The sequence below is a fragment of the Sesamum indicum genome, linkage group LG6, assembly GCF_000512975.1.
Source record: "Sesamum indicum cultivar Zhongzhi No. 13 linkage group LG6, S_indicum_v1.0, whole genome shotgun sequence".
Taxonomy (NCBI): Eukaryota; Viridiplantae; Streptophyta; class Magnoliopsida; order Lamiales; family Pedaliaceae; genus Sesamum; species Sesamum indicum.
The window spans coordinates 24,971,858-24,983,128 of NC_026150.1; the positions used below are offsets into that span (position 1 = coordinate 24,971,858).

At 38.5% G+C, this 11,271-nt stretch overlaps 1 protein-coding gene across 1 annotated transcript; it reads right to left on the reverse strand.

The window, feature by feature from the left end:
• Nucleotides 2,922–3,497, reverse strand: LOC110012105 (uncharacterized mitochondrial protein AtMg00810-like). The gene has a single exon (XM_020694246.1). It carries the CDS (start codon nt 3,495–3,497, stop codon nt 2,922–2,924), a length of 576 nt encoding a protein of 191 aa, XP_020549905.1.

Genomic DNA, 11,271 nt, shown 5'->3' on the forward strand with positions numbered 1-11,271 from the left:
GCCTCCATGGAGAGGGACCTCTGTACCTATGTGGAAGACAATGCTTTTTATGAGAGGAATGTCTTCCTCGTGAAATCCTTACAAGCAAACATATGTTAACAAATCGAATGTGGTAAAATAAAACTCCAAAATTATTAAATTAAAATATTAAAAATACTCCTTGAGGAAAGCTTGCATGTAAAGATTTATTCGTTGAGGGGTATACATGCTTAAAGGCAAGGCTTATTCCATAAAAGATGTCTGCTTGCGGCAAAGCTTATTTTCTAAGGAGGATGCCCGCTTGGGTGCAGGATTCTTTTAGGAAAATACCTGCCTCGGGGCATAGCTTATTCTGGGAAAGCGTTTGGGTGGAGTAGGTCCTCGTCCTCTTGTTTCTTGCGTTTTTCACCAAGGACAACATTCTTGTACTCCTTAGCCTCCTCCAAGTTAATGTATTGTTCAACTAATTCTAGGAGATTGTAAAAAACTGTGAGGGGGCTTCTTAGTTAATGATTTAAAGAACTCCCCATCTTGTAACCCCTACGTAAAAGCAGAAATTAATGTATTAAGTGTTGCAGTAGGGATCTCTATGGCTGCTAAATGAAAGCGTTGAAGATACTCCTCAGTGATTCTCTTTCTCTTTGTTGTAAAGAGAAAAGGCTCATGATTATCTTTTGATATCGTTTACTTCTGGCAATTTGATGGAGAAAGAGAGAACAAAGTTCTCCGAACAATCGGATAGATCCCAAGGGCAATTGATTAAACTAATGTTGGGTCGATCGTGTGAAGGTGGTCACAAACACAAGGCATTTGACCTCTGTAGTGTAACGGTGGAGAGGGGCAATATTCTCAAAGTAGGAGAGGTGCTCCTACAATCCGTTGGTTCCATCGTATTCCGTCAAGCTGGACTCCTTCCAATTGAGGAGGAGCTCATCTACCATAATTTCTTCATTGAAGGGGGATACCCTATTGCTCCTCTGAGGGCATTTCCGCGTTTTGATACTGGACGTCTTGGAGGTCTTTCTGCAGGCATTCTAGACATGCGAGCCACTGAGGAGGGACGTCTTGCTGGATTTGCCAGGGGGGTCCCTAGTCTGTTGCGAACGGCAGTGTAGGGGCAGGGGATACCCTTTTACTTCTTCTTTAGGGATATCGACGTCTGATGGAGTTACTACGCGGACTGGGACTAGTGCCGCAATTTGCTCTCATATAACTGATGCGATTATTTGTTATATGGTCCAAAGGAGTTCTGGGGAGAGCTCCCTCGAGGAGGTGTCTGGGGAAGGACTATGGTGTGGAGGCTCAGTTAACGGGTCAACATGTCTCGGGGGTTCTGGGACCATCGCCCTACTGGCGGGGGCAAAGGATGTTTCTGCAACAATTTGCAAATCATGGGCATTGTCAGGTACTTCCACAACCTTTTGCTTGTTTGCGGAGTTGCTAGGAATCTCCATTGTTACTCACGTCTTCAACTTTGTGTTCCCACAGACGGCGCCAATGGTGCGTTCAAAAACCAAACGAGTCCAATGAATATGGACTATGCTCAAAGCTTGGGCCGAAGCGAATGCAAATCTTGAAGGGGGACCTGCAAAAAAGGCGTTAGCACTCCAACGCCCAAGTTAGTCTCGAATTTAGGAATAAATAATGGTAAAAATAAATTGTAATAAGAAATCGAGATATGATTAAGAAAATCGTAGGAGAAATTGTGACCTAAGTGCAGTTTGAATGTTAAAGCAAGAATAGAGAATGATTTTCTAAACTATCCTTATAAGGTGAAAATACATATTCTTACATGTATTAGTATGTGAAGATGTGTAACGGTAATTTGGTTAGAAAAATATTTGTCAAGTAATAAATTAATTGGGGCTAATATGAATCTTCATCAATCTTTTTTGCTACTATCAACAAATTCAATAAATTTTGACTAATAGAATCCATTTGTTAGATAGAAACAAACGTCAATGATATTAGACATAATTTCTTAAACCGCAAGAAATTTATATGTAAATATATCAAATTTTTAGGAAAAGAGGTGTAATTATCTCATTAAAATAACAAAAATAATTAATGTGTATTCCTCTCATGTTTCTCAAGCTGCTAATTATGAAATTATTACATTCGTTCATATGGCATTATAATATATGTCAAATTTCTGGTTTCTTGCTAGCTTCTGATGTAATCAATGGGAGAAAATTGGGAGAATCCATTTCTGAGTTATTGGAAAAACTAATATAAAAATGTACAAAGAAGGAGTTCATATACTCAGCTAAAAATATAACTGCTGCCTAACTAACTCAACCGTGTAACTAAAGAAGAAACGTAAACTAACTAATAAAAGTGTTGAAACGAGAAACACGACTTCTATACATAAAATATAATTAAAGCAGCAATTGTCATCTTCATAATTTTCACTTATACGCGCCATTGCTCTGCTGCTACACGCTGCTACCCCCTCATGATGGAGCTTGGGGGCCCACGCCCAGCTTGCCAAAGAGATGAACAAAATCACTAATTGGAAGAGGTTAGCCAGTTGATCACGTTCAACAACGTGCGAAGGGCTAATGAACCCCAATTTGAACTGATGACGGACAAGGTGGTAGTCAATATCCAAAATGGGACAGGAGTTTGAAAGGGAATACGAAGGAGATAGGAAAACTACAAAAGTTCATTGACAGCAGTCCCCATGCTGCGGTACTCTGCTCGGCAGAAGAGTGAGAGACAGACACTTGCTTCTTTGTTTTTCAAGAGATAAGCGTAGAACCCAAAAAGATACAATAGCCTGTAACGGAGCAGCATGACTTAGGCTAGGAGGCCCAGGAAGCATCAGTAAAAACAGCTAGTTGCAGAGAATTATCGGAGGCGAAGAAGAGACCCAAGGAGGATGTGCCCTTCAAGTAGCGGAAAACGTGCATAGCAACATCCTAGTGAGAAATTCGTAGGTGCTAGAGAAATTGACTAAGTTGTTGGACAGCAAAGGAGACATTAGGCCGAGTGAATCCAAGGTAGAGAAGTCGATCAATCAAGCACCTATAAACACCAGGATCAATCAAGAGAGTGCTTGAATCCGAGGTTAATTTCAGTCTCGGGGGAAAAGGAGTTGACACATCCTTAGCATTCAACATATGAAAATCTTGAAGGATGTCATGGAGGTATTTCTGTTGAGTCACTAAGAGACCATGAGCAGAACGAACCAATTCTAATCCCAAGAAATATTTGGCATAACCCAAATCTTTGATGGTGAAGAAAACATCTAAGTGAACCTTAACAGCCTCAAGCTCAGCATCTGAATTACCAGTTAGCAGGATGTTTTCAACATAAACCAAAAGAGCAGTAAAAGAACCAGGGGTGAAATGCATAAAGAGACAATGATCAGGGGGACATTGCAAAAACCCATAAGCTTGGAGACGATCAGTAAGCTCAATATTCAACTGATGTGAGGCTTGCTTCAAGCCATAAAGAGAGCATTTTAATATGCAAACGTGCCCAGGGCAAGGCACTGGATAGCCTTTTGGAGTCATCATGTAAACTTCCTCGTCGAGATGCTCATGTAGAAAGGCATTATACACGTCTATTTGTAACAAAGGCTAGCCCCAACTTCCATAGCTATCAAAACTCGAACGATAACTGCCTTAGCCACCAAAGAGAAACTATCAAAGTAGTCAATGCCTTCAATTTAAGTGTACCCCTTGGCCACAATTCGTGCTTTATGCCATTGGACACTACCATCAGGATTTAGTTTGAGCTTAAAGGCCCAACGACATTCAATGACTCGTTTAGTGGGAGGAAGAGCCACAAGCTCCCAGGGATCATTCTTTTCTAAGGCAGCCAGTTCCTGATTCATTGTTCCCACCCACCGAGCATCATTACTTACCTGAAAATAACTCTTGGGTTCCTGCATAGAAGACAAAAGAGTCACAAACGATATATGCGCACAACTAAAAGAAGAAGGGATGCAAGTAGGAACAGAATAAAAGTTACAATGACAAACATAATCATTAATCCAGGTTGGTTTGTGAGACATTCGCTGGGACCATCTAGGGGGTGGAACATAAGGAGGAATAAGATCAGACTGTAAATCAGGGGCAGGACTGTGGGATGAAATAGGTAAGGAGGAAGGAGTAACGTCCATAGTTTGTTGAGGAATTGGTTGTGTAGAGTGAGGTAATGAAGGAACATGGATAGTATTAGGGGTATCATCATCATCATCATCATCATTAGAGGCCACTTGAACTATAGGAGGGATGGATGAAGGAGGAACATATGAGGATTCATAGGGGAAAACCTCTTCATAAAAGATAAAATCTCTAGAATGCAGGATTGTATTTGATTCTAAGTCCAGGACCGTATATCCTTTATGGCAGTGGCTGTAACCAAGGAACAAGAATTTGTGTGCCCTTACACCGAATTTATGTTTATAAGGTGGGACATTGGGTGCAAAACAAAAACATCCGAAGACCTTTAGGTTGGAGTATGAGGGTGATTGTTTGTAAAGAAGTTCATAGGGAGTTTTCCATTGTAAGAGTAGTGTAGGTAGTCTGTTTAGTAGGTAAGTGGCTACAAGGGTAATCTCCCCCTAAAATTTGTTAGGAAGATGAGACTGAAAAAATAGAGTTCTAGCTATATTGAGTATGTGTCAATGTTTTCTTTCAATAACACTATTTTGCTGCGGTATATGAGGACACGACCTTTGATATAAATGCCAAGAAAATTGAACAAAGTATGACATGAAGCATTCACAAATGCAGTGTCGTTATTAGACGTGATTTTTCTGACTTTGGAATTAAACTGTGTATTGACCAATTTAAGGAAGTTCTCCAATGTATGACAAACTTGTGTTTTGTGTTTGAGTAAGAATGTCCAGGTTGTACGAGTAAATTCATCCACAATGGTAAGGAAATAGTTACGACCACTAAGCATAGGGGTTTAACAAGGTCCCCAAAGATCCACATGTATGAGTTCAAAAGCATTTGTAGACTGTATATTGCAAGGAGTAAAGGATAACCGAGTCTATTTTGCTAAAGGGCATATCATACAGTTCTCAACTGTGCTAGTGGATTCTAGCATTGGAATGTGTTTAAGGACCAACATAGAACGATGTCGAAAAGTCGTCTATGCCACAAGGTACTATTACAAGAAGATGAAAAAGAGACAAGGATTCTTAGTCTTGGAGCTATAGGCAGATATAGTAGTTGGATCAAAGGAAGATTGATCCAACACATAGAGGTTCTTTTGGAGCTCCCTACTGCTATTATCTTCTCAATCCCCGGGTCCTAAAAGAGACAGTGTATAGAGTGAAAAACTACAACAATGGAGGAAGTGGAACAAAGTTCAGAGATAAATAAAAGGTTAAACTTGAATTTTGGCACATATAGAACATTTGTGAGCAATAAGTTCTGATGCAGGGGCACATTTCCAACGTGGGTGACAGATTATGTGTCCCCATCAGGAATTTGAATGAGAGTATTATGTGAAGAAGGGGAAAAGTGTTTGAGATAGGATGGATGTGCACACATATGATTAGTTTCCCCTGTGTCCACTATCCAAGAATCCAGAAAGTTATCATTCAAGCTTGTAAAGGCGCAGTGCTTACCAGCAGAATTGTCTGTCTGTGCAAAATTCACTTGAAGAAGGTCCTCTTGTACATGATCACGATTATGCTGGTTATCTCCCTTCATCAATTTGATCAGTTCTTGCAGCAATATCTCCTTAGTTTTCATCCTATGATGTGGGTCTGTTCTATCCTTTGTTTGCACATTGTAACCTTTAACAACACCTCTTTCTTTCTTCTTTTTCTCAACCAGTTCCTTGTACCATTCAAGGGTACCGTGGAGCTTGAAACACATCTCTCTTGTATGGCCTGACCTGTTACAATTGTCACAATATTGTCCTCTCTTATCAACATTCACTCTGCGTGGATTGCTTGCCTTTGCAATATATTCCTTCTTGCCCCCTGTTCGAACTTCCATTGCTGCATTGTCTACACTTTCAGTTCCCTTCATATTGACCCCTCTATGTTTCTCCACTCTTAACATCATAGAATATTGACTGTAGGAGTGGGATCCATCATGAGCAACTGATCCCTCATATGATCAAAACTTTTGCTCAAACCCATAAGTAACTATATTAATCTGGTAAACGATGCTTGATCTGCAGTGGCCTTAGATACTCCACAAGTGCACCTTCCACATGTGCACTATGGTGTAGGAGATAGCATATCCAACTCATCCCATAGTGTGTGTCATCATGAAAAATATTCCACGACTGACATGCTCCCTGCGTAAGTGAAGTTATTTCTCTTTGTAGCTGATACAACATTGGACCATTACATTCGTCGTAGCGTTCCTCCGGATCCAGCCACAAAGTCCTTGCTAATTTTGCGTAGATGAAACCACTAACTATTTCCTATGATATGCAGTTTAAAATCCACGTTGTTACCATACTATCAACGCGAATCTATTTGCTCGAAATATACATCAATAATGTAGAGTGGCAACCTCACGATCCTAATCAACTATTACAAAACGATTGGAGTACGAAACTCCTTAATACAAAACCGATATTATAACTTATAATAGAATGAACAAATCAAACTATAATGAAACAGATTCTTAACCAATGCGGCTCAGGAAAGCCAGATTTCGGTCACACCAAACCAGTTATCCAAATTTTAGACCACGGTTGCACCACTACCAAGAAACCCGACGGAAACCTCAAGAAATCACTTAGAAACTTTCTGTCACAAAGACCCACAAAGAATGTTCACTCAAAACCGATTGAGGTGAGAATATGAGAGATTCGAATAGTCCCAAGAAAACCGAGAGCAAGAGACCTTAAATAGGTGTGGGAAATACAAAGAAAAGGAAGCCATGAAAGCTTTCCTTAAAACCATCATCTTGGTTTAGGAAAGCTTCTTTCTATGGAAGATATAATCAAATCAAAAGAGGATTTGAATGTAGGACAAAAGCTTCCATTTCTATGGAAAATATGGTGAGAATCAAATCAAAGAGGATTTGAGTGTAGGAAGAAACATACGGCATTTGAGAAGAAGAAAAAGAAAAGAATCAGATTTGACTTACTTAGGCAGATGAATAAAAGGGGAAAATCGGGTCGGGTCAACCCGTCGGGTTTAATTTGGTGGACCTCCAGGTGGGTTTTAATTTGGGTCCTTGTTTGGGCCATAAATATTAACATGCTCCACCTTGGACCAAAGACCCAAAGTCAATGGTCCGGAGTCATGTCTGGCTTTTCATCATTACCTAGGGGCCCGCTCCAGTGTACCTACAAAAGATGTTAGTAACAGAATATCAAAAGCATAGAGCATACACACAGCTTGGTTAGCACTAAGCACTTTTAAACAGTTTACACACAGCAATTAACACTAAGTTAATAACAAACAAAAAGGCATATTGCCACCTAGGCTCATTCACAAAGAATCTTTTAGCCACAAAAGGCTCAACAAACCACTTAGGTCCAACCGGTCATATTACATGAAAACTCAATTAGCCACTTAGGCAAATTCACGCCATCAAGACACACAGAGAACTCAACGGGCCACAAAAGTACAATAACATAACCACATAGGCAAATTGAACATCCACATAGGCTCAATAAAAACACTTAGCCACTTAGGCTCAAGATACAAAGTCTAAACAATATCCACAAAGGAACATTACTAAATGCACTAAGCAATACTATCACTCACAATACAAGTGTACATAGCGATTATTGGAACAAAGCCAAAAAACATATTCTTCAAAAATAATGCACTTAGCATAAAGCAAACACAAGAATTATGAATTGATACACAATCAATAAACTGTTGATTCTTCTTCTTCAATCACTACGTTTGTTTCTTCCTTTTTATTAAACTGTTTTGGTCTTTTGCAATCTTTAATAAAATGACCCTTTTTTCCATAACTGTAGCATCTTCTATCTTTATCCTTCGCTTCTTCTTCGTTATCACTGGAATCAGAACTATTATGTTTCTTATTCCTCTCTTTGCTATGTCTTTTATGGAAGGAATTTCTATACCTAGATTTTCCTCTAACAGAATTAACCTCATATTGGTTGCTGCTCAGTCTATTCATTTTTAGGTCAATCTCTTTGCTTTTTAGTCCATTCACAACAGTATCAAGGTTCACGCTATCTTTACCGTATTTAATCGCAGCTTTCACATCGGAATAAGTATCAGGTATAGCATTCAGAAGCACAATAGGAGAATAATCATCAATATTTTTGTCACCAGTCAACTTAATATCTTGAACCAAATTTGGTGAAATCATCCAAATTTTTATCAATGTTTTTAGACAAATCAAGCTTGTATCTAAAGAATTTCTCAAGTAAAAACAGTTTACTCGACAAAGAAGTTTAAGTATAAAGCTCCTCCAATTTTTTCCATAAATCTCTTGCAGAATTTTGATTACCAACTTTTCTAAGCACAGAATCAGACATATTTAATATAATCGAAGAATATGCATACTCATCATTTTCCAACATTTTTTCTTCAGAAATGTTATCAAAATATTTGCCATCTATGGCCTTGAAAACTTTTTGTTGGAACAAAATCCCTTTCATTTTTTATTGCCAAATCGAGAAATCAATTTTTCCATCGAAAGGTTGGAGATAATAACCGACCATTTAAAAAGATTTTAGGAAAAACGGTTTTTAACAGAAAATGTGAATTTTCAAAAGAACTTTAACACACTGAATTTTTGCACAATTTCAAAATTCACGGAAATTCAAAATGGACAAAAAAAGTTTCAACAAACAATGACTAGATTTAATAGTTGAATTTCTAAGAGATGGTTTTCAAGAATTTTTCATAAAGAATGGGCCCAAATCCGCAGGTTACGAAATGAATCACAGTAATGATAGTACTCAAATTAACAATAATTTCAGTTATCCCAATAACCACACTAATCACAGTTATAGCAATATTAATCTCAACAATCACAAATTTCAGGGATCAACAGATGACAGAGATATGTATAAATCACACAGATTTCAGGCGAACAAATCGCAGAAAAATTTACAGCGGATTAATAAATATAACTTGAATTCCAAAGGCAAACAAATCATAGAGATAGATATCACAAAGATATAATAATCGGACAAATTGCAGAAATATATATATCACAAAGATATAATAGCAAATAAGTATCAATAGAACCGAGTCTTCCAGCCTAAGTCCCGACTAGATACCCGACGTCCTCAGGGGACCGGCCAAGTGGGAGTTTAGGGGGATTTATCGTGGCTAATAATAACAGTAATATCGATGGAAATAAATTAGGAGGGATTAGAGAAGCGTTACCACCACCAAGAGCCGAATTTCAGAGACGAGGCTCTGATACCACTGTAGAGTGGCAACCTCACGATCCTAATCGACTATTACAAAACGATTGGAGTATGAAACTCCTTAATACAAAACCGATATTACAACTTATAATAGAATGAACAAATCAAACTATAATGAAACAGATTCTTAACCAATGCGGCTCAGGAAAGCCAGATTTCGGTCACACCAAACCAGTTATCCAAATCTTAGACCACGGTTGCACCACCACCAAGAAACCCGACGGAAACCTCAAGAAATCACTTAGAAACTTTCTATCACAAAGACCCACAAAGAATGTTCACTTAGAACCGATTGAGGTGAGAATATGAGAGATTCGAATAGTCCCAAGAAAACCGAAAGCAAGAGACCTCAAATAGGTGTGGGAAATACAAAGAAAAGGAAGCCATGAAAGCTTTCCTTAAAACCATCATCTTGGTTTAGGAAAGCTTCTTTCTATAGAAGATATAATCAAATCAAAAGAGGATTTGAATGTAGGACGAAAGCTTCCATTTGTATGGAAGATATGGTGAGAATCAAATCAAAAGAGGATTTGGGTGTAGGAGGAAACATACGACATTTGAGAAGAAGAAAAAGAAAAGAATCAGATTTGACTTACTTAGGCAGATGAATAAAAGGGGAAAATCGGGTCGGGTCAAAGGTCAACGGGTCAACCCGTCGGGTTTAATTTGGTGGGCCTCCAGGTGGGTTTTAATTTTGGTCCTTGTTTGGGCCATAAATATTAACAAGTAACATTCGATTTCAAGGTCGTGCCATTGATGAAACCTAATTTCATCTTTACAAATAGTGCTCATTTGATGGCATAGCTCCAGGTAAGATAATTGTGTTTAGTTAAGAGCGTGCTAACTAGAATCATACCAGGGTGGTCCGATCCATGTAATTATAGAGCCTCTGGCATCTGTTGTCTATTTCCATCACTTACGTTTGTCCTCGTCGTCGATTGTCAACTGCTCTCCGCTGCATCCGCCATTGCAGCTATAATTGATGTTTCAAGGTGTCTATTTAATCAAAAAAGGGCTGCGGTATACAGAGACCTTCAAATGAAGGCTCTGATACCATGTAGAATTTCTGGTTTCTTACAAGCTTCTACTGTAATCAATGAGAGAAAATTCAGAGAATCCATTTTGAATTACTGGAAAAACTAATACAAAAATGTACAGAGAAGGAGTTCATATACTCAACTAAAAATATAATTGCCGCCTAACTAACTCAACCGTGTAACTAAAGAAGAAACATAAGCTAACTAATAAAATTGCTGAAATGAGAAACACGACTTCTATACATAAAAATATAATTAAAACGGCAACTGTCATCTTCACTCTTACGCACCACTGCTCTGCTGCTACAATATGTATAGGCAAATAATTTGTGAACATTATAGGTTTTGGAGTGTGTTTCTCTAAACTTAATTATAAAAGCTCATCATCTATATTTTTCATCTAATTTTGGCCATTTGATCTGAAACAGTTACTCTTCTCCTCTATATATATTTTGTTAAAATCCTCTCGACTGTACTAAATATAATGGAATCTAAATTACAGTTTGATGATGGAGTCGTATTCCATTCAAAATGAGTAAATTGAAATAGATATTCATTATTTTATAATAGTCTTTTATAACATTTGATGGGGGAAGTTCCAATTTTACGAAAATACCCTTAATGAGGGGCATTTCAGTAATCTGACCAGGCTCGACCCGTACCCCGCCGAAGCGGGTCGGACAGAACCCGCCCGGAAAAATGAAGACCCGACACGATGATGACCGTCCGATTGGATGCACAAATACCCAGATGATGACGCGTGGCCCAACCCACCGTACACACCTGGAGCTAATAAATACCCCGACGCGCCATTCTCAAAGATAACTGTTGTCCATTTATTTGCGACCTACTATCTGAGATCGCACATTTTTACCTCAATTAACTTAACTTGAGCGTCGGA

Bases quoted from the DNA above. Each gene is read 5' to 3' on its own strand.
- LOC110012105 (XM_020694246.1), bottom strand. From the start codon at position 3,497: ATGACTCCAAAAGGCTATCCAGTGCCTTGCCCTGGGCACGTTTGCATA.